This window comes from Cydia splendana, chromosome 4, assembly GCF_910591565.1.
Source record: "Cydia splendana chromosome 4, ilCydSple1.2, whole genome shotgun sequence".
NCBI classification, from domain to species: domain Eukaryota; kingdom Metazoa; phylum Arthropoda; class Insecta; order Lepidoptera; family Tortricidae; genus Cydia; species Cydia splendana.
In genome coordinates this window covers 7,747,128-7,772,070 of record NC_085963.1, presented here as the reverse complement: position 1 = coordinate 7,772,070, position 24,943 = coordinate 7,747,128, and the positions used below count along the sequence as shown (strand labels likewise).

Genomic DNA, 24,943 nt, shown 5'->3' with positions numbered 1-24,943 from the left:
CGTTAAACTTTTTTTCTGCTTAATGTACAGTCAAAGAGGAAATAAAAAGCAATGTATTTTATATTATTTATTTTAATGTTTTATAAATACCATTATCACATTTCTTTTAAATATACAATTTATATAATCTGTCATAATATAAAAACATATTTGCTAAGTCAGACTCATAGAAATATTGTTGAATTTAAAATAAATCCTTTAAATCTAAACTGATATAATAATTTGGGTAACTATATAAGAATTTTGTACATAAAATAACACAACCTCATGGCAAATTGTTGGATAATCACGAAAATAACTATGGCATTTCCATGGCAATATTAAATTAAGTTAAACATAAAGGAATGCATATTTTGTATCCGGTGTCATTTTGTTGAAATAAAAATCTAAAAGATGGCTACAACTACTGTACAACATAAAATCTATTTTGGTTCTAAAAGGAACATACACAGTTTAAAAAAATGCAGGTATATACATTATAAACGTAAATAATTGTCAAAATAATAGTAAAATACTATAAAATGCTATTTTGTTATAATGCAAAGGCAAATTGTCAAATATGTATTCATTGTTACATCATTGTATTCAGAAAACAACTATCGTAAATCCTAATTTAGATCTAAAAACGAGAAAAAAGGTTATCTTATCAGGCACTTCGTGATATATTTCCATTTCGTCAATCAGCCAGTGTCTTCTCTTGCCGAAATACCTAATATTAGTCGTTGTATATATGTTGCAGTCAAAAGTGTGAACTGCTCAAAAGAACTATTAACCGACAAAAACAGGCAAAACTGCTTTTGACTGAGCATGTTGGTCAAAAGTAGTTTTACCTGAAAATCATACCTATTTCTGGCAGCAGTTTCGTTTATAGGGCGTAGCAAAAAAAAATAGCCCTAACCTACCTATCTCTGGGAACAGTTTCGTTTTTTGGGCGTAGCAAAAAAAATAAACCTAACCTACCTATTTCTGGGAGTACTTTTGACTGATAGTAACCGTCACAATTACTATTAACCAATGATTTTCAGGTACAACTACTTTTGACCAACATGCTCAGTCAAAAGCAGTTTTGCCTGTTTTTGTCGGTTAAAAGTTCTTTTGACCAGTTCACACTTTTGACTGCGACATATACATTTGAATACCATAATACATCCAAGTCAGAAAGTAATTTACTCGTAGTGTCAATTTGTATTCGACTGACTAAAATCTAATCCATATATAAACTCGTCTGTAGATTGCATAATTTATCGATATGTTAATATTAATATTTAAAACCTGAAGGAAAACTTAGCTATATTACGTTATAATCAATTTGATCACTACATATACGTTTATGAAAGCTAAGGCCACCATAATTTCATACTGCGAAACACATACCTACATTTCAATATGTATTCCATTACCCATATTTTATACCATACACTCAGTCACTCAAAATGATCAGATCATCAATTTCACACAGCTAGCCAACTAGGGTGACTGCTATAGTAATTGGCTACACTTAACAAATCAGAAAGATAGAAAGCAATAGAAGTCTTATTGTTAAGAGTGGCCAATAACTATAGCACTCTCCTTATAAATTATAATACATCGTCAGATGCAGAAGGGCGTCTGTTCAGGCAAGGTAACAAAGCGATATTTCAGTTACAACTCTACTTGACTATATTTTACATGACAAGCATAATACATTGTATCTATTGAGTATGTACAGTGCGAGTGAAAACATTGTAAATGAATTCACGGTTGTTCCTGATAGTTAAGACATTTTTCCCATTGTGCATTTCAGTTCAAATCTCACTTAACCTGACTGTTACATCTTCATCTTCGTCATATTTTCTAACACTGACATCTAGGTAAGCTTTACATTCGTTCCCTACGGGGCCAAAGGCATAACAATATATCCACAAATATTTGCCAAACATTCTTGCTGTATCTCTTTTTATCGACATAAAGAACAAAAGAGACGCAGCGCTGTGTTAGGCAAATATTGAAGTAAATGTTAGACGTTTACCTCGTCGTTGTCGAGGGCTAGCTGGCTGATGTTGACGTAGTCGGGGTGTTGGGAGAACACGTCGACGAGCAGGCCGAACGTCGGTCGTCGGTCGGGGTTGTACTCCCAGCAGTCTAGCATGACTTGGTAGATCTCGTCCGGGCACTCCTCGGGTCGTTCTAGACGGCCGCCGCTTTCTACAATTTGTATTGCCTGTAAAAGAAAGTAAGTTTCTTATAAAAAAATATGTTATTTCTTTCAGAGATCAGAAGATAATTTTATATTGCCGCTTAGTTGTAAAAGAAAACATGCTTTTATTAGTCGCCAGCAAAAGTTAAAACTGTCAATTTCATCTTCTCAGCAAACAGTCAAAATACTGTCACTGTTCAACTTTTGATGGGCAATTTGTCACCTTGGGTCGCCTTGTAATTTTAAAACATTAAGGTCGTCTTTTGGGTGGCAAATACCCCTAAATTGAAATACTAACCTCGGTGCCCCTCATGTCCCCGTACGGCTGCTTGCCATAAGAGAACATCTCCCACAGCGTGACGCCGTAGCTCCACACGTCGCTGGCGCTGCTGAAGGTGCCGTAGTTGTAGGACTCGGGCGCGTACCACTTGATGGGCCACTTGCCGCCCTGACTCGCCTTGTAGTACGAACTGTCCATGGAGAGCGCTCGTGATAGACCGAAGTCGCTAATTTTTGCTTGGTGTCTGAAACAAAATATATCATCTTTATGTTCACAAATGAAGTTTGGCGCAGAACTGTCTCATTTCAAACGTAGAGAGAATCATACTGTCTTTGTCTTACGCTATTACTAGCACCCAAAAGGGATGAGTATAATTTTCTTCGTTGTTACTGACTGGCTAGTTGTGTTTGCCAGACTATATGTTATACTGAAATTAGCGAATTAGGATTTTTATTTCTCGTCTTTGGTTTCTCACTGACTGGATCTTGAGTCAGCAAAGAGAATATAAATTCTATTCATAATGAAAATTTTCAAGGTCGTTTGTTGGCTGTCAAATTTAGACCGCCTTAAAAGGTGATGTGTCACAGTTTCCGAGGCGGCAGGTGCAGATTCTGATTTATTAACATTCTCTGGTGTAAAAATATACCTGCTGGCCAGCAGTATATTCCGGGCGGCGAGGTCGCGGTGCACGAAGCGGCGCCGCTCCAGGTAGCGCATGCCGGCCGCCACCTGGCACGCCCACAGTCGCAGCTCGTAGCCGGCCGACGCCTGCTCCGGCGACCGCACCAGGTACTCCAGCAGCGACCCTAGCGGCACCAGCTCCTGGATCATGGCTAGTGGGGGACCCTGGAATAGACATCAAATTTAGATCTCTTGGCAGTGATTAGATGCACCAATAGGCAGGCTCATACAAAACGAGGAAATTCTCCTGCGAAGCAGTCTGTGAGGAAGTGTCTCGTTTGAGGCAATTGTAGTCCCGCATGCGCTTCCTTTGAGCGAGCTAAGTCTCCACTGACAGTTCTTTCTTCGCGAGGCAACTCGTTCTGTATGGATCCGCCTAATGCCGAGTTGTTTGTTATAACTTCAGGGAGGGTCTTCCTAAATATGATCAGCATGTTGCACGTGCAATATTTTTAAAACGTCAAGGGCGTAAGAAGTGATCACAATTAAGGATTATATTGCTTCTAAAACCGTGTCTAACTTACCAATGACACACCAATGAGTCGAACAATACACCGATGCCGGAGCGTCATCATCGTCTTAGCCTCCGCCAGGAAGTCATGTTGATTGGAGTCCGTGTGTTGCACGTGCAGCGTCTTGACGGCGACGGGCGTGGCGGCGCGGCCGGCCGCGGCGGCGAGCGTGGCGCGCAGTACGGACCCGAACTCTCCCTCGCCGAGTGTCGCTCCGAGCGTCAGCTCGCTCATGGGGATGAAATCTGAAAGTCATATTTAACTTGAAACTAATGTTTCCAGAAGTAGATTGTCAGCATAGTACATTTAACGCTATTAAATACGACGTATTTACCGTGTATATTTGTTTTTACATCCATTTATATTTGTCCCCGATATTGGGCACAATTGCACGGAGTAACCTATAAATAAAATTCGAGTACTCGTAATATACATTTTTAATAGTATTTACAATGTAAATAACCATATTAGTTTAAGTCGTATAATTATATAGTATGTGCATTAATTTACAGCAAGAAATTAATCGAGACATGTACCATAGAACCCATAAGCATATGAAATTCTTATATTAGGCAATTTTTGTCATTTCTCTTATTTTGGAGTTTGGAACTCGCAGACACACAAAAGATTGCAACTTATAATATTTCTCTTTATTCTTTGATGTACCTATCCAAAATATCAGTTGAACACCAACAGATCTAATGTAACGATGAAACCACACCTGTCATCAGCGTTGTTCAACTCACCTTGCAGTGTGGAAAGCTGGCCATCGGAATTAATCGATATCTCATTATAGTTCTCCCCAACAACAACGGCGCTGTTGTTAACGGGCACTTTATACGTGTCGTTGTCATCCAGCGACTCGTTGTTGTTGAGGCTGTCGTTGTTAAAGTCAGATGAGAAGGACAAGTTCCTGGTGAGCAGTTCGAAGGCGTTGGGCGGCGAGCTGGGCTCGGACATCTGCTTGTTTAAGATGTCGTTTTTGACTAGGGATAACGTCTGGTTCATGGCTGCTCGACTCGGTGATGGTTTCTTGGTCCGTGGCATCGTTGAGAACTGGAAAAATATTAGTAGATTAATCTTTGGGCGTATAACAATACTAGTGCGGGTTGTCGATCTTTTGATTTACTTGGCATGCAAATGTCTTACTCTGCTCTTTATGGTCTAGGAGCTAGCTACGGAAATAGGTTTGCAATTTATAGAGCAACGAAATCTCTCTAGTTAGTGTGCCATACTATCATTATTAAATAATCCTGCGCCTGGCAGCTGTTCAGCGGTGGGTGTGACAGTGGTTGGGCAACAAAGGGGTTGTAAAAACAATTGAAGGTGTGCAATTTATACAGGGGGCCGAAAACGGGATCTTATAGTTAATAAGGTCCCGTTTCACCCTTTGGGTAACGAAACACATAAAATTTGACCCAGTAAATGAGATAACTTGGCACTTTTTCGCGCATCTTGGACGTCACCCGGCACTACTTTTCCCCCAATTAAATCGCCTGGCAATGTTATATTCGAATTAAATGCATAATTTGCTATTATATCACACCGATCTCAGAGCTCTATAAATTGTACACCTTCAATTTATTTGACACCTCTCACACCCACCGCTGAACAGCTGCCAGGCGCCCGAATTAATAAATAATGATAGTATGGCACACTAATAACTAGAGGGATTTCGTTGCTCTATAAATTACAAACCTATTTCCGTAGCTAGCTCTCCGTCTATTACTCTTGTAGGCTTACCATCTTGCTTGGGCGGCACGGGCACCCCTTCGGGCACAACGTGTAGTGTTCCACCAGACGATCCACGCCTAGGTAAGGCTCGTAGTCGATAAACACGCTTAATGATATAAAGTGTATATGGTAAGATACCTCGGGCAAGGGCGGCTTGGGCTTGGGCGGCACGGGGTGGCGCAGGCGCGCGGGCAGGCCGTCGGGCACGGCGCCGTAGTGCTCCACCAGCCGCTCCACGCCCTCCAGGTACGGCCCGTCGTCGATGAACACCCAGCCCGCCGCCTGGACATAACAAAACAGTTTTGGTTACCCCTTGAAGATTAGATAAAGCTAGTCAGAAATAACAAGACTAATTATTATGATTCAAAACGGGTCTTTGCCTCCGAAGCAATAAAACGCCACATATCCTAATCCTGCGCAAATTTCTACCAATTATTAGCTTGGAGCCGACACAGATCGTCGGATACCCGATCACACATACATAGCACTAGGGCGTCTGGGCCTAGGGAACAAAAAACAGGATACACTCTGCCAGGATTAAGAGAACACAATAAATTTTAAGTGACGGTATAAACTGTTAGTTATAGGGATTAATGACCATTTCCAGCTACATTAGTTACCTCCTTCCTTATGATGAAGTGGTAAGGCGTGTTTTCGCTCAGCATAGTCAGCACGCAGGTGGCGCTGCTGTGCCGCTCGCTGTACCGCACTAGGAACACGCCGTCCGTAGCCTTGTCTACTAAGTTGTTCTGCTTGCAGTACTGTTCTAAAGTTTGTACGGCTTCGTCCCGGCTCAACGTGCCGTGGTACCATTGACTTTTGGAGGTTTGCGGTGGTTCAGGTTTGTAGTTTTCTGGAAACAATTGCAGTGTATGAGACTACCTTGATAAATTGACTGTCTACTGACTACGGACACCAAGAAATTGATTAGATATCGTCTAAAAAATTCTTACACTACTATCGTTCAGCGGATTGCCGAGCTATTTTAACCTTTTCGACGCTGTGTCAAACACAAAACCTGTCACTCGGACGCCACCGATGTGTCAAAACTGAAATTGAACTTTATGCATATGCACGTAGGTCTATGTTACTCTGTGGTCTGTGACCGATTAATCCGTCTTTGGCGTTGGACCTGCGGTGCGGATATATCGGTAATTGGCGTCCAAAAGGTTAATTAGACGATGGTCTGCCTTATCAAGAACCTTTTATTCACTGATTATGGACATGCGGCGGAAATAAATAGAAATACACCACCTTCGCGCGTAGTTATAACTTAATAGTACTTACTTAATAGCTGATAGCATTCCGTATGACCGTGGTGCTTCGCCAAATCAGCCGGGGTTTCTTGCTGCAACGTTCTCGGGTTCGCGGGAGCTTTCAATTTTAGTAGGACCTGCAAACATTTCCTACTTGAACCAAAACTAAATCAATAGTATATTAACTCATAAATATTCCTTGGTACGAAGTTTTTAGAATGACGTCAAATGTCGGAGGAGTCAAACCCCTCCACACTTTCCAGGTTTCCCATGTAGGTAAATTGTTAGGGGTATTAATAACTACTAACTACCAATGTCTGTTTTGTGCTGAGTATTTTCGAATGTTTGTTTCATTTCCAATTTATTATAGACCGATCCCCTATTAAACAAGCAATACAAACAGTTCGTTGTTATGGAATGTGGCTTCCTGTGTTCTGCTTACATTGTAATTTGTTGCCATTGTTGAATGAGTTTTGTTTAGGTCAGCTTGTGGTATTCACAACACAACATATTTTCAAAATATGTGCGCATTCAGAATATTTTAGGCATCAATAATTTTAACATGGTGTAGGAACACGTAAAGTATGATTCTCTAGAATAAATAGGATATTTTAAATTGATACTGATGCAAATAATTCATCGAAAATGTATATTCCAAGTTCTCCGACCTATAAATAGTAACTTGAATCTCAAATATTCAGGAGCATTTTCCTAGTAACTAAGATTTTACTTATAGTTTCTGTAACTACCGTACTCAAAAAAGAATGTTAATAGACGAAAAAACTATAAGTATACGACAGGCCCGTGAAATGCTCCTTTCAGCGAATCTTAGTAGTTTTACCTCTCTCAATAGGTAACGCCGGTATAGCAACTTTGTCTTAATTATCTATCAAATAAAGTAGTCGTACCTTAATGCAGTCAATGTGTCCTCTCTGCGCAGCGTCATGTAGTGGCACTTTCCCCGTGGGCGCGTGCCGCATCTGGTAGTTGGCGTTGCCCTTCGTTATCAGCAACTCGGCGGTGCTGGGCAGGTTATTCTGACAGGTGTACTGCAAAAGCAACAATACCATGGTATTGATAATTTTTTTCTTAAATATATTATTGCTTCAAATTCAACTACCATTTTTTCTTGCATGATGGGCAAGCACCGCTATACAAACTTGATTATAAAAGATACAAGTTCTATTAAATTAAGAGTAAAGCTGCCTGTGCAGACATATATGAGTCGTCTCACCAGGAAGTTATAATGAAGGTCTTGTACGATATCCTCACGGAAATTAAGGAAAACTAGTATTGATGTGACGCGCCTACAATAACAATAAGGAGATCAGAAGACAACGTGACATACCTATTAAGTGGACATAGATTAATTCTGGAAAGCTGGCTCAGATTTTACATTAAAAAAACCGGTCAAGTGCTAGTCGGACTCACGTTCCAAGGGTTCTGAACATTACAAAATTTTTAACAATGTATTTTTTTATGTGGAACGTGAATGAAATGTCTTTAAAAAACCCATAAGGGTCGGATCAAAAACTAAGTAATTTAGTCCGACTCACGCTTGACTGCACATTTCTAATAGGTTTTGGGAATGGTCGGACAGACAGACGCACGAGTGATCCTATAAGGATTCCGTTTTTTCCTTTGGAGGTACGGAACCCTAATATGCCAAATCTGCATCAACCTATCTTCTGGTGTATGGCTTAATCTTACTTCTGTACTCTACTTACATGTAAAGGCGTGTATCCGAACAAGTCCCTCACGTCAACAGTGCTCTCTATGAGTTTCCCAAGTATCTTGTCGCGGCTTTTACAGTGATATGCATATGCACCGCTCGATATCCACCTGCCTTTGTAGCCCTAGTATACTTACATGTAAAGGCGTATATCCGAAAGAGTCCCGCACGTTGACGGTGGCGCCGCTCTCTATGAGTTTCCCGAGTATTTTGTCGCGGCCGGCTTTAGCGGCTATGTGCACCGCCGTCTGTCCATCCTGGTTCTTGGCGTCGCGGCTGTGGTACCCGACTGCCAGCATTTGGGATACTATGTTGTAGTCACCGGCCTCCGTCGCTCTGTCAAACAAGGTTTATATTAAGCGAAATTGTGTCGCTTAACTTCAAACTCGGGTAAATCCATTCGACCCTCTCAGCAAATATCTACCCTATTACCTTTTCTTAATTATACTAACACACGCGCAATATTTAACAAAATAGACTATGACACTAGTGTGGAGCTATTTAAAAAAAAAAAACATTTTATTTACCAACACAAAAAACAATGAATTGCAGCAGTACAATAAAAAAACAGGTAGAATTTACAAATATTTGTGCAGTTGTGTTAAGGAATATTTAATCTATTTTCTTCTACTGTGTTTTTAACTGACAGTATCATCACATTAGCCGGTCGCAAATGTAAATATAGAAGTTAATGGGTTAACTAACTACCTGCGGCACGTTAAAATCGAAGAGGAATTTAATTTGAATTGGTTAATTGGGTGTAGAAGGTCAACAATACAATAGAAAAAAAAGAGTTTATTTAAATCCATGTTAATTGATTTTACTGTACATATGGTGCTACTTTACCGCCCTAGTGCGGTAATTAGCACAATACGTCCCTATGTCTAATATTTAAAGGGCCATATGTACTCTAAAACGTTGTACAATACACGTGCGAAAAGGTGATTCGCAACTCGTGGATTTAAAACACTCCCTTAGGTCGTATTTTAATTTATCGCCACTCGTTGCGAATTACATACCTTCTTTTCCCACTGGTATCGTAATTCGCGTCTATTACCTACATTGTATGTAGAATTGCTGTGACAATGATAGTGGACACTGTATTATTAAATTTGTAGTAAGTAATCCCTTAATTGAACCCGGTACGAATCTTGATATTTGTACATAGGTATAAAGAAATAAATGAAAACTGTGTTCCATTTTTTAAATTACATAATAGTATATACTTAGAGAATAAACACTATTCCAATTACGTCAAATGTTTGTAGTAACAGATGGTAAAGAGACGCACAACTCCATAACTAAACGACCCAAAAGCACGCAAAATCATTATGTGAATCATTAACTCAAGTCTGAGTCATCATCTTCAAACACAGATGTATCTGGAGTGAGTTGATATTATAACATGTCAACAATCTCACCGCGGTTTGCCGAGGTATGAGTAATACGCATATTCATAAAAATATAATAGAATTACATTTGAGTTAATAATTAGCTGTTTTCGCAAAAATAAGAAATAGTTATGTTAATTTTATCGGCTTAGCATTTATTCATAAGGCATACCTATATGCCTTTATCATTTAACGAATTAATTAAAACAAAAATTCATGCGTAAAGAAATGCCAAATTGCAATCCAGTACCTTTCATTAATTACTTATTGTTAAAATACCAGTCAAGCAAGGCCTTGCTGTCTTTGATATCATATCAGTTAAAATAAATTTTCGGATAGTGTTTTCATATTTCATAGTAATAAAATAATAGTCTCCTTGAAAAATCTTCAGAATGTCGGGTTATTCAGAAAAGCACCCATAATACCATCATATAAAAGTTCATTTTCGGAATTAAATACCCGACAATCTATAGTATTCTGAATTACCGAAATATACCTTTGTATCTAATTTCTCAAAGAATTTCATATGCCTAACTAAATGTAAATATCACCATAAAAGCAAGTTACCTACTTAAACCACAGCATCAATATCATTACTGCACATAATCATAATACATCATATTGTCAGCATTATTGAACGAGTTATTGAACAGCATTCACCACAGGAACACAGCAATAAAGTTGTCACTTTTACATTGCATCAACCAATTGTGCAACATAAGTAAAAAGACTCAGAGCATTGACCTACTCAACTGACTTCATGCGACTATTACACACGATCATAATAAAAACAAATTAAAACATGAAAGTATTCTATAAATATGGCCTTGTGGAGTAATGAATTTAAATTGTACTCAAGACATTGGTCGCAGCAATTTGTTTCAACAACACGATGGAAGAAATTAAGGGCAATAACTGTGGCTCTCCAGTTAATAGGACTTCCTTCTTCACTATCATTCGAGTAAACTGTGGATTTGATATCACAGTATTAAATAATGGATTATACATACATATCATTGCATAACAAAGGTAGTTTGTTATTCATCAAATCATCAATTATCACAATACACAAGTTTTTTTTAATGCTTCACACAATGGCGATCCACATCATTGATCAGAACTTATTACACCATAAAGATTATTCTTTTATGTCATATGAATTTCTGTTAATTACATAGGCAAAGTGCCAGAGAAGACCTCAATATCAATATGGGTGGATAAACTTACACTAACAGTAGGACCAAAATGGAGGAGAGTGAGCAATATACAGACTACTAAAGAGCTAGAGGAGGCAAACTGAGCTAATGCCAGTATCGCACGTACCGAGTAGAGTGGCGAGACAGTAAAACGAAGTATGAAATTGTTACTCGGCCGAGTATAAATTCCATACTTCGTTTTACTGTCTCGCCACTCTACTCGGTACGTGTACCGAACCCATAATGCAGCTGGCACACGTACCGAGTAGAGTGGCGAGACAGTAAAACGAAGTATGGAAATTTTACTCGGCCGAGTAACAATTTCATACTTCGTTTTACTGTCTCGCCACTCTACTCGGTACGTGCGATCCTGGCATAAGAGATATACTCCAGTCAAGTTTAGTCTGATACTCAAGATAAAAGGGCTTATAGATAAATAGATAGATAGAAATTAGACATAGGCACTAACAGCAACACTTAAGTGACTTTTAAGAGACCTTTTATGTATTTGCAATAAAAATTATGAATTGTTATGTGTTGTTATGTTTGTATGTGAGGAAAGAGGGCAAACACTTCTCCATACAAACATAGTCCCCATTTTTCTCTTTCATTGTGGAAAAGATTTTTACATAATTTGATGTAGGTATATTAACCATATTTATTTAACTTTGTTGGACTTTTTAAAATTTATTGATTCTTATAAGAATTACGAGCAAAAAACAATTTTAATACAAATTTTTAGCTGCTCCTAACTCTTGTAATAAAAATTCATAAAAATAAACAGGAGCATAGCTGTGTTTGATATACAGGGTGGAAAGGCACGACGATCCTTTCCGGAAATGGGAGATAGTTTAGCCTAAGCTCTATATTTTCTCCATAGAAACTATGTTAATATGGGCAACCGTTTCTAAATTATGACCTTTTAAACATCCACGCAAAAAACTACTTTGTTCTAACCCTAACAGGTGACAGGGTCAATGAACTTACTTGTAAACAATCAGTATTCGACAGGAAATTATGCTAATTTGTTGCCATCTAACCATTTTTAGGTCTGCTTACAGCACGGTAAGAATCATTGCAGGATTTTCGCTTTCTTAGTGGTTCCACTTGTTCAATACTTGAATGAAATAGTTATGTTATTCCTTAATATTAATAATACTAACCACAACATTGTTTACAACGACAGTTCAAATGGTGACATTGACAACCACTCAAAAGTACGCAATCGTCTTATAAATATCTCTGGTTTCCTTGACTGATAAAAAGGTTTTAGTTTCTTAACACGTTTCACAAAATTATTTTCGAATAATTGGAAACTATCTAAAATAATTAAAAATAGCAAGTAGGTTGTGTTAGTTGCACCAAATGAACTTGCAAAAATTAAATACTAAGAATAAATCAAGAATAAATACTTCTTCAATACCAAACTAACAAACCTTCTTGCGTAGCGTTGCTTCTTGGTAGGAAATAGACAAGACGTCTGATGTTTGAAATTAAATTTTCATTGAACTATACTTATTGAATGTCATATTCTTCAAATAAAAATGTTAGATGCTCGTGGCTATTTAAATTTGTGGGGCTGTGTAAAAGATATGGTGTACCAAACCAAACGGAATGTGAAACTGCGGACGAAATGAGACAAAGGCTAATTGGTGCTTTCTGCGGAGGATAAATGACGAAGAGCATACACTATATCGCATGTGCATCGACATACTCGGGTACGGGCTGCGGCGGCGTTGTAATACACGAAGGTACATTTGAACACCGTATGTGAAAAGAAGATAGTATTAAATATTGGAAAAAAGTAATTATCTAAGAAAGTAATAAAATTGTTTGTAATATTTTTGCATGCATTTGATTTATTTGACATTTATGCGTCATTCATACATCATTGCGATACTGTCTACGATCGGAAAAAAGTGTAAAGTCCCGAGCTTTCCCGACGGAGATCCTTAATCTAGCCGTCATGTGCACATGCTATAGGGTTATCACCACAGTTAAAAAGTAGTATTTTTGCAATTTTTATTTTTTACTCAATTAACGATTCTTACCATTACCAATAGTCTCTGTATCACTTAAACGACCTAATACTTCCGGGAAGGATCGTCGTGCCTTTCCACCCTGTATATCTAATTGTGTTTAAAATATTACAAATAATGTTAATTTAATATCCAGAGGAAAATGCGGACTTGTATGAATATAAACAGGTGATTTCGGGTGGTTGTCCACATTCGTCTTTTAACATTGGTACAATGTCAAAGAAATAGAGTTACATAATCATCTTGTTATTTGGCATTTTATGCTGCTTATTACTGGATAGTTCCAGAAAACATACCAATCCAGACCAATTTTTGTTAATAACTACTGTACTACAAAGTTGAATTGATTTATTACTTCATTAAGAGTAACTTATGAAAAAATATTACTATTAATTTATTATTTCTCGTTTTTATTATGTTCTACCAGTCTGTATAAAATTCTTATACAGTTGGTTTGAATAAATCTTGTATAGTATATAACTTATTACAAATATGTTCAGACAGGGGCTAAAATGATACGGCTATTTTACTGTATGTTGTGTGGATTTAAATATAAATCATATAAGTACCTAACAAAAATGAGACAACAATGAGTGCCCCAGTAGAGCAAAAAGCAGCTTACCTGTGTAAAAGATTGGTGGTCCCCTGGGTACGTGACTCGTGAGGTGGAGGCTGCCCCTTACACACAACAGACAGCCGCGTGACGAGACCATTGGAGTCGCCTCGATAGTGCTGTATGAGGGTGTCCAACCCATGCACTGTTGTGTGTTCTTCAATGGAAAAGAAGGCATCCTCTCCGTGCCTCCGAATTTGGTAATGCACTACTTCACCCTGAAATAAATTATAATTTAATTTGTAATTGCAACAAATGCACAAAATGTTCGTGTACATTTGGGAGTTGAGCGTGGAGCCAAAGAATAGATCCCTGCCTCTATCATAGGATGCATGCAGAGGCAGCACCTACCATTGTATAAGGTCAATTGGGAGTAATGGAATCTAAAATTATCAACATATTTTTTTAATTATATTATCCAATTTTAAAAATATAATAAATTTTATACATTAAGTAGGTATATACATTTTTAGGAACCCATTTGATTAATAACTAGTTGTTCTGTGTGATTAAAGACAATCTGATATGTAATAATTTGAGCACTTTTTGAAGACAAAGTTATTTTAAACATTGCATTGTTTGTTTACTTAAGTATATTTATAGGTTATAAAACTTTTAGTAGATTCAATACACTTACTTGGTGCAAAACTGACAAAACATAGTCTCCTGGTGAAGTGTTGCTTTCACGTACCAAGAAAACACCATCTTCGCCCTCTGGAAACGCCAAAGGTAAACAAGGAATCAGAATCTGTTGTTACCATTTCGTATTAAAAAGTAACTTTAAAACAACGCCTACCTTCTTTTAACAGCTTCTCGGCAGATTCTCGTGATATTTTCCCATGGAACCAGTCGACGTTATCCTCTCTGTTCATCCTCAATAGGAAAGAGTTCGTCTGGAAAGTTAATTGGAAACTTGTTCAACAAGTTGATGTTGCTGGACAATAACTTTTTCTTCCAACGCTTCACACGAAAATAACAGTTCGAGATTCATAGCTTGTCGACAATATTTCTGTACACTTCATTTAGGTAAATTAATATGAATCAGATTTAGGACTTTGGTTAATTATTTTTTTCTGTGCGTAATCATACGCTAAAGAATTTCGCCATTACAATACATTTAATTCTCTATTTCATTCTAACACACGCACCACGCATTTGGATACTCTAACAAATACCGTAGACGCCACTGATAAATCGTCATTATAGCGTATGTCAGTGATTTCCTCTTGTTGAAAAGAGAAGGATGATAACAACACTACTTTTACATTTATTGGCGTAATATTTTACATGTCACTTAAGAACTTAGTCAAATGAGATACTGATAAGAATTTTAAATGATTCACTAACGAATTAAATAATGATAAAATTATTGTAAATTATAGTTAAGAATTAGATATCAATATACCTGTAAAAAATCAAGTAGCTTACCTTCAATAATATGAATGACGTCATGGTTGTTATCATGATATCCAACTATAAAAGCACACAAAAATATTTACAAGTAGTTTTAGAATTTGCGAGCCAAATCTATTTAACTGTTTTTTTGTTTTGTACACTCACACATTTTTGTTATTGTTTCTTTATTTAGATCGAGAAACACAAAATTATTTGTTAAGTGTTCGCGGTGAGCGGTATGCGTGTATACCAAAGCAAGCAACCGGCAGACAGGCGCGGTATCCCCGACTCTGCCTTCCAGCGAATGACTCATAGCAAGGTCAATTCCGAGAAATGAATCACCAGCACACTCAGTTCCACAATGGAGTAAGTATTGCGCATTCCCCAGCACTAAAATCTACTACATAAACCATGCACAACATATTGTTGGGTACAGTTACAAGTAATTATGCTCTACAAATATTATGTTCGTTGATCGCTGGCTGTTTATATCAGCGTACCTATTTCTCTATTCTCATTATTTTTCTTTGTTACAGTAAAAACTGTTGTCTTTTATTCTATTTAGCTAATGATATTAATGACATCTGTTAGTACTAAATGGTCCTTCGAACCGGATAGAATTACCCCAAAAAATGTCGCAACATTAAAAACTTTAAAAGTTTTATTTAGAGTCGTGTTGAGTTACAATGTAGGTACTTAAGGTACATACATATAGGTTTGTTGGTTTGTCCAGGCAAACTGGTCCCGTGGAAGTTTGTTTACCTCTTAGCGAATGGGTTGTTTATTTACTTTCATTCGTCGACGTAGATCGAACCTTCCAGCTCACAACCTGTCCTCAGAGGGAGGGCTAGACTAGACTTACGTAATGTAATTTTGTTGATCAAGTATTATTTTATTAGATACTTCTCGAGATGTGGTAATTGAAAGGGACCTTTTCACCACACCAGCTCGTAAAGGCTTTCTTTACGTAGGTATTCTTGAAGAGAAAGTTGCATTTTATCCACAAGAGTGGCAAATTGGATGCGAAGTTTTTGAGTTGTTCCCTTATGTTGGCTGGTATAGACTTAACTTTTAAGTGGTGATTTTGAATGATAAATATTTAATAGCGTTCATTTGGTTTTGATTTGTTATGTTTTACCGACTTACTATACTTTTACCATTATATATTTACAATAAATGAATGATGATGATCGTGGCAGAATATGAATTCTCATTGGGTCATGCAACCACATCAGTTGACATTATAAACTGTCAAATAGCTTTAATGGTAATAGCAAATAGCATAGCCTGTGTAAGTGTAGCATGTGTAAGACTGTGCTGTAGACAGGTCTACACCACAGTCTTACACATAGAGTCTGGCTACTGAAATATTACACAAATGTTTGGCGGGAAATTCATAAAATCTTGGGCTGGTCACACTTTGTGTAGTAGGAATTATAGTTTTGATACTAGAAAATATTTTTTATTTTCTGTGCACACGTAAGGTACCTAAGGATTTAAGTTAAATATACGTTGACGTGCACTCAAAGTCAGCTCATATAATTTCTACCACTATGTAAAGTACAGTCAACGATAAACACATATGTTAACACTTTCTCACCATATACCATTGTTGTTTCATTTTTCGCCTTGTTAGGCGAAAAATGAAATGTAGTGTAAATAAGACCTAGCTCGACATTACCGTAATATTAATCAATCACGAAAAAATACATAAGTATTTCCAAATATGCTAAATGCCAAGTATCAAAATATTTATAGAGCACCAACCTCCTAATTTGTTTACATTTGCTTCGGAGTTGTAAACATTGCAGTTTTTCGTTATACAACGCTACACGTCGACTTCGCACATTGTCGTAATTATTTACGAACTTAAATAATAGTTTGCGAACCTCACTCAGTATAGACATTATTCATATTATTTAAAATAAACCCCTTATAAACCGCAAACAATTTGAATGAATGACATAAATTGACAACTGACTTTTAGCTTTTTTTTAAATCATAGACAATTGGTGATACAACAACGAAATATCTGTCAACAATTTTTGGCTAGTCAGACTCTAGCTGATATACTACACTTCAAGTGTAGATACCTACTAACTAGTGGCTCTGTGACCTGTAGACCTCGCGAGCAGAGCTTTAAATAACATGGTGCTAAGAGCTTTAAATATAGTAAATTAAAAAAAAAAACAATACGAAATTTATGTGTAAAAAAATACAAAAAGTTATAATATCCCAGCATACAATTACTGGGGATCGAACGCAGACCCTCTGTGCAAACAGAAAAAGCGAACGTTTACAAACTGAGCCAAATAGTTCTTAGATGGGTTGACGAAATTTAGCTACTCCTTCTCAAATTAAAATTAGTTAAAATTAAATATCTCAATACCTCCGAAACCAGCGAAATAAATTTTCTGAATTTTTGGCCATACCACTCGGTACGATACCACTATTTGTTTAGGCGCGAGCTATCACGACTCCGCCATTTAAAAAAAAATCAAAAAACCGGACGGGCAAAAAAAAATTATTTAGACATAGAATCCAGTCACAAAATTTCACGAGATTCGGTTAAGAATTGCGACCTGTAGACGAAAACATCCGGACATACAAAAGCAAAATGCTCCAGTCGAAACGTAGACCTTCGATATCGCTACGCTCCGGTCAAATATTTAGCTCTCTTACATCACACTTAAGCAGACTGCATTACGATTACGACCTAAATACCCCAGCGTTGCAATGAGTAAATATTTACTGCAGTGCACTTTTCCTGCACGGCACGAAACTGGCTTCCAGGAAAAACGCAGCCTTCGGCTTTGCTGGACTGTTTTCCCATCGCTTACAGAGTGCAGGCTACAAGAACGGAACGTTGTTCAATCTGATTTGCATATCACCGCGCGAGTCGGTTAATTCCTACCTGTCACCACCGAGTTGTTAACGCTGGCAACAGCTGGGATTTTTCTTCATCCGTTCCCACATGTTTTCCCATCTACCCTCGAGAGTAGATTTTAAAAGTTGCAATGCTGCTAAAAGGCAGGTCATGCATTACCATCTGTCGGTTGGTAGAGCGAGTCATTGTAGAGTGTTGTAGAGAGCTGTTGGGGAGTAACTGCAAAAGATTGATTATTATTGATTGTCTTAGCAATTTACTAGGTACGGTTGTTTATGTCATATCCGGTGAGTGTTAGCTTAATTGAAATGTTAAGAATGTTGCTGGTGACACAGATAGTTTATTCACCTTTAAGTTATTTCTTCTAAGCCAATTAGACCCCCATGAATCGTAAATAATTAACTACCTTATAGTGCAGCTCAGAAACGATTGTTAATTTTTCTTCAGCAGTACTACTATTAAGTTGATAGATAGGAATATCTATGTCACAAGCAAGTCACAAGAGAGCAACATATTCCATTCACTGTGAAGTTAAGAATTCTATAGTAGTTAGGAAGTACGCGTACCTATCTTATGTATCATACACCGTGCATCCCCAAAATCGTCCGTTTCTGTGGGTAGGTATTTGAACTTTCTTCATACTGGTACAGGTACTCTCCTGATACAGGTACTTTATACCTAATAGGAGGGCTCGGACCACTATGTATTTACCAACTAAGATTGAAATGAAATAAATTATTATCTTATCTTATCTTACTGGTATAAGCGCATAGGTATAAAACTATACATCATACCTATATGCAAGCAATTTTGGTTGCATAAAAGTAACACAAGCGTGTTATTTTATGCTAATCTACATTTTGAACGTGTTTAAATCTAAATGAAGACTGAAAACTTTTTTGTTAACTAGTGGATGCGCCGTTTGGCGTTCAAAAGGTTTAATAAGTACTAGCAAACTTTCTAGTAGTCTTTTTTTGAACTAGTTGATAGCTAAGTGCCGCGTGAAGCCTGAACGTGACTCACTCGCTTTCTACAGTTCCACACTTGTACTAAACGACAGACCTAAATAGACTTTCTTGAAAGTTGCGCCCTTTTACCTACTGAGAGGAGGGTACAGTGGGCAGCGGTCGATGACTTCAAGCCTGTTTATTTATCCCTGAATCGTAATTCCTATCGCTACGACTCAGGAAAACTAGTATTTTTAAGTACTTACTGTTACTGAACTCCCCTATTGATGAACTATCGCCTGCGGTATTTGCGGACCGACACGACCTTCAAATCTACAAGAAAAGAGCGTCTAACTTCCATTCCCTCTGGTGCTGCGAGTCTCCATGGACGACGATAATGGCTTACCATCAAGCGATACGTCTGCTCATTTGCCTCCTATATCATAAATATACCTACACATATATAGTTGTTACGGTTCTGGAGTTCTTTGTAGAGTTCTCGGCAAGTGAAGGGAATTCAGAGCAAGCAAACCAGACCCTTTAAGGAATAATTTTTATTGACTACGCAGACAATCTGGTGCATGACATAAATAGTGCGGTTCTGATGATACATGTACCTTATGTATGATGATGACCTAGCTAGATGATACATGTATGGTTTTAGTTGCAGGCACCTGAAAATCAGTAGGACTACGAAAGTATGTTACGTTATTTTTTTCAACCCTTAGCAATATCCAGCGAGGTGAATATGTAGGATCGAACTGAACAACTAACGCACCATGGGTTCGCGAATAAAATATCGGCTTTCCCCTAACATATTTGGTAGAGTCTGTGCGGAAAGAGAAGAGTCGTAGAATGTATTGGATCCCATACATTTCACGACTCTTCTCTTTCCGCACAGACTCTTATGGGTAATAATAGGTATGTACATAGTACATTATTATGTACCGTAGAGTTTCGTATCTTTGCCTGCGCTACCTATGTTCGCCTAGTTTGACATAAGTTGCCATTAACAAAATGTTTCTAATGTAAGCCTTACATAAAACTGCAAAATACAAGGAATTTTTTACGGGTGTCAACATTCTTCGAACAATCTGCGGCTAACTTCACACAGTTGACCTTTAGTGAGGTTTTTTCGTGACACCGATCACACGTTTTTCTTTACCAGTGTTTTAACTTCAGTTTTAAACGGTGATACGGACCCGGTAATGTTAAACTTTTTACATGATTATATCCTATAACTATTTCTTTTTCATATGAAACTATTATTTAATGGCTAGCTTACGTTTAGAATTCACAATTGGACAAAACATTGGTGAGGGTACTTTGCTTCCATCTTGTTGCCAAATTTCGCCTACCCCTAGGGTTGACAAATTTTTTGTACCACATTAATTGGTGGATGAGATTACTTGTTTCCAAATTTAAATATTTTTTATGTTTGGTTATTTTAGTTTACGCTATATGCAAATGTTTATTTCTACTCTTACCGATGTTGAGTAGGTACCAAATAGGTATTTTTATGTCTCACTTTGTGTAAATAAGGTTGATTTGATGTCAATTACGATAATAACAACAATTTTGCAACCATTAAACAATTTTGTTACAAAAAATATTTTTTTTAACTTAGAAACCATTACTCCTCTTTATTTGGCATGTTGGTTAATTTTTGGCAGCCCTAGCTTCATTATAGAAAATGTATGAAAACAACTTCAGACTGTTACCAAACTTCGCCTACTACCCCGTTTTTTAAATATATGCCTAGTCTGGTGTACTTAAGGTTCACAGTATATTAGCACATTCCAAGGAGATACGGCTTAACATGTGTAAGTCACAGAAAAGTAGGTATTAGCGGCAGGGCATGCCATAGGCGAAGATTGGGAAAAATACCCAAACATCGCCTATTGCCTTTGGGGCCATTTTTTACCAACTTAACCGATGAAATTCAAAGTTTTAGTGGTGTATACTGATAGTTAAGAGTACTAAAAAACGTTTTTTTGCCTTAACGGATTAAAATGCTTTCAAGTTTGAGAGATTTTTTGGGAAAAGTGTCAAAACCCAGGCGAAGATACGAAACTCTACGGTACCAGCTAAATATTTTTCGCAATTTCGGAGTAAGTCCCATAAGAGATCCTTGTTGTTCAGTACGACCTCTACCTCGCTAAATATCGATGAGGGTTAATTGTCTGTGGTATTGGTTTAAAGAGCCCACCAAAGGTGTAAAAGTTTTTAGGCGCGATAAACAAAAGTGAATGTTAATTTATTTTTAACTCATGACGCTTTTGCTCACGTGGGGTGTGTTACCTACTTAACCTGATATGAGTCATAGGGCACGATAAACTCTTTTTGATTAAAGGTGTTTTTTTCGTGCGTGTATTCAAACCTAGTACCTACCTACTTCGTCTGCAGCAAGTTAGTAGTAGGTATATAGTAGTAGTAAAACACTTTATTGTACAAAAATCAAAACAAAACAGGAAAAATAACATTCGTCATTAGTACAAAGGCGAACTTATCCCTTTAAGGGATCTCTTCGAGTTAACCTTTGAGCAATTGAGGGAGAAATGAATTTCCATTTTGAAGCTAATTTCTAGATTCTAATCCCAATTTCAGTTAGTAATTTTTATCTGTTTTATGTGAAGTAGATTTTTTGCTAACTTTTTAATAAATAATATATATATAATAAGTAGAATAAAAAAAACTCTTTCTAAAAATATAGCGAGACCCGGTTTAAGAATGAACGGCGAGCTCGCAGAAACCCAAAACAGCGCAAAACGCGCCAATCGTTTTCGAGCAAAAACTGAACAGTAGCAGCGGTGAGGTAATCCTCCATTCTATCAATGAAAAAATGTATAAAAAACTTAACAAAACTAACTGTAAGGCCGGTCACCATGAACAAGGATGAAATCACTGACACAAATTCTCAACCTTCGTCCCTCAATATTAAGAACTATTTTGTTATTTCTGCGCATTAAGTTAGAAACGTCGTCATCACAGATAATCTAAACAGATGCGAGATGTGAGTCACTAATTCAAATGCAGATCATAAAGTGCGAAATACGGTGCTCGTAAACTTGAAGGTTGTTTTGAACATTGGGTACACTTGCACTTATGCGGGTAGGTACAGTATAGTCAGTATGAAATTGATAGCGATAGCCAAAGTAGTCGAATATGTTGCAACACACCATTCTTAAATATAAATTATGGATTTGACCATCCATTTGATGCTGAATACAGTATAAGGCGTATATGCGTCTTCACATTTTTCATACCTTATTTTTTATATTATTATCCTATTAAATTAAAATTGTTATTATCGTATTAAATGTAGTATGTACAATTAAATGGATTATATGTATTATATTCTGATTTACTTCCTGCCTCGCACAGCTAAACTGGAATGTACTGTCACCTACGGTATTTCCGGACCGATACAACCTTCAAACCTTCAAGAGCGTACATACTCCCATCTTAAAAGCCGGCAACGCACTTACAACCCCTCTAGTGTCTCCATGGGCGGTGGTAATCGCTTACCATCAGGCGATCCGTCTGCTCGTTTGCCTCCGTTATCATAAAAAAACTACGCTAATTGTTCGATCCAGTTCGTTAAAATAAAATACAACGTTTAATTAAAACGCGTAGCTCTATGCAGATGGCGCTGTACTTACTCTGCAGTGAAACCATTCCAGAAACAGTTTCGAATAGGTACGAGGTGTAGAATTTATAAAACAATTGCCTTTTATTTTTTTAATTATTTTATCTTATCTAAGTGTTTTGCTTTAAAAGTCTAAGGTGCAGAGATAAAGTATCTCATATTGGATCTTATTTAATTTTGATCGCGCTTGTTGTTATTTTCTTACTTTGATAATTTATCTAATAATAATATTATTAAATTATAGCGGTTGACCAAAATCAGCTGCAAATGGTGTTAAAGGTATGAAAATCGGCACGATTAATCTTTAGGCCATTTGAATCAATTTGACCCGTAGCACCAAATAAAAAAACAAACGGAAAGGAGTTATGACGTCATCTTTTTTTTGTATGGAAAAAAAATATTTTTTGTTCAGAAATATATCGTATGTGGTATTAAATGAAAGGGCATTTTAAGCCCGTTCTAAAAATATATTTCCGTCACTTGTATTCAATTAAAATAAAAATAATTTTCAAAACATACCAAGTTTGGGCTCCTCCAGATTCGAAACCGTTGAATTATTTTTTGTAAAATATACCTCAAATAATACCCAATATCCTCATATCTAACCCAAAGAAATCAATTTCGAAAATATTTAGATTTAGTATTTTTTTTTAATTTTTCATTATTACAAAGTGTGATGTCGAATTTAATATTTAAACTGATACTAATTGATAATAAATAATAATATTAAAGGACAAGTTTTCACAGATCGGCCTAGTCCTACAGCTCAATAAGGCTTGTGTTGTGGGTACTAGACGACGATATATATAATATACACATATATACAAGCCCTGGTAAGGGCATCATTTATTTGTGTGATGATGATAATGAACACACGAATAAATGCCCTTACCAGGATTCGAACCTGGGACCTCCTGCTTCATAGGCAGGGTCACTATCGACTAGGCTAGGAGGCCGTTTCATTGATAGATTGATAGATCACAATTTGTAATAATAAAAAATAATAATAAGCCCGCAGGGCAGCTTGTGGCGAGCTGTTGGGGAGTAACGACCCCACGGACCCGAGTGCTCCCGAGAGTCGGTCAGGGTCTCCGTCTCCGGCGTGTCTTCGTCGTTCGGAGTGGACCCCAAGGGGACCCGCAGGACTCTCAGCTCTGGCTTGCCTTAATTGGCCGTCCAGAGAGGAGTCGCTAGAGCTATATGCTCCAGGGGTGGAAGTGAAAGATGCATAAGACACGAGTTGGCACAGTGGCTGGTAACAGCCACTGGGTAGAAAGCGGCGCACACCTCTCGACACCCCTGAGCCGCTCACACCGATGTTGCTCCTGGTCGTCTTCGCGACGGCAGTTTCAGGGGCCCATCTAGTCAGCGGCAAGTCACCACCTGCCTCGATAACGTGTTTTTAGCATTGTTATGGCAGGTGTCCGAACTTCTCTACAATAGCCCAGTCTCATTGTCCATCCAAACTTCAATCCATGGACCGGTATACTATTCACTTTTTCTACAATAGTCCCAATGCCTGCTGCGACCGGTTCATGGGTGTTTATTGTTGCGCCTGTGAACGGGTTCCAGCAGGCGTTCTACATGACATTAAAGCTCTCCAAGGGGCCTCTACGTGTTGGATCTATATCCCCACGCAAGCCTATCAAAAGACCGGGATTTGTAGGCCCGTGAATTCCAAAATGGAGAAAAAAATAATAAAAAATACTGAAACTAAATATTTTCGAAATAAATTTTTTGGGGTTAGATATGAAAATATTGGGTATTACTTGAGGTATATTTTACAAAAAATAATTCAACGGTTTCGTATCTGTAGGAGCCCAAACTTGGTATGTTTTAAAAATTATTTTTATTTTTATTAAATGCAAGTGACGGAAATATAATAATGTGATATATTTTTAGAACCGGCTCAAAATGCCCTTTCATTTAATACCACACACAATAGGTTTCTGAACAAAAAAATTTTTTTTTCCATACAAAAAAAGATGACGTCATAACTCCTTTCCGTTTTTTTTGGTGCTACGGGTCAAATTGATTCAAATGGCCTAAAGATTAATCGTGCCGATTTTCATACCTTTAACACCATTTGCAGCTGATTCCCGAATTTCAGGCTGTACCTACCAGTGTCAGTAAAACGACGTACCTACATCGTTGACAACAATTATGAATAATATCGATGTACGAGAGGGTTGCTAATAACAATATAGCCCTAAAATAGGTAGGTATAGTTATTTCATAAGCGCCTGCATAAAATAATTAGCAACGAACGCTATACCTTGCCTTTTTAACTACAAAAATATGAAGGAATATGTCAGACCGTATCCATGTTTACCTTGTGTCTAGCTTGCAGCTTGTCCAATGGTTGACTGCTAAAGAAAATCTTTAATGCAATTCAAGTCACTGCTATGCTACGCTCGTAGGGCTACGTCGTAGCTTGGAGCCAATTATATAGTTA

General features: G+C 37.4%; 1 protein-coding gene across 1 annotated transcript; it reads right to left on the bottom strand.

Annotated features, from left to right (window-relative positions):
- Positions 1-56: 56 nt before the first annotated feature.
- LOC134789763 (tyrosine-protein kinase Shark) lies at positions 57-15,368 on the bottom strand. The gene is made up of 14 exons (XM_063760394.1): positions 15,039-15,368; positions 14,407-14,503; positions 14,248-14,324; positions 13,620-13,828; positions 8,509-8,707; positions 7,548-7,688; positions 6,671-6,776; positions 6,004-6,236; positions 5,522-5,665; positions 4,396-4,705; positions 3,662-3,894; positions 3,103-3,302; positions 2,475-2,700; positions 57-2,200 (listed from the first exon to the last, which is right to left on the bottom strand). Exons 1-14 carry the CDS (start codon positions 15,072-15,074, stop codon positions 1,997-1,999), a joined length of 2,415 nt encoding a protein of 804 aa, XP_063616464.1. The 5' UTR covers positions 15,075-15,368; the 3' UTR covers positions 57-1,996.
- Between the last annotated feature and the right edge of the window lie 9,575 nt (positions 15,369-24,943).

Excerpts from the sequence above, each read along its gene's own strand:
- LOC134789763 (XM_063760394.1), bottom strand. The coding sequence starts at position 15,074 with ATGATAACAACCATGACGTCATTCATATTATTGAAG. Across the intron at positions 6,237-6,670 it reads GGAATGCTATCAGCTATTAA|AAAACTACAAACCTGAACCA; the intron begins GTAAGTACTATT and ends AATTGTTTCCAG. Across the intron at positions 4,706-5,521 it reads CCAAGCCGCCCTTGCCCGAG|TTCTCAACGATGCCACGGAC; the intron begins GTATCTTACCAT and ends ATATTTTTCCAG.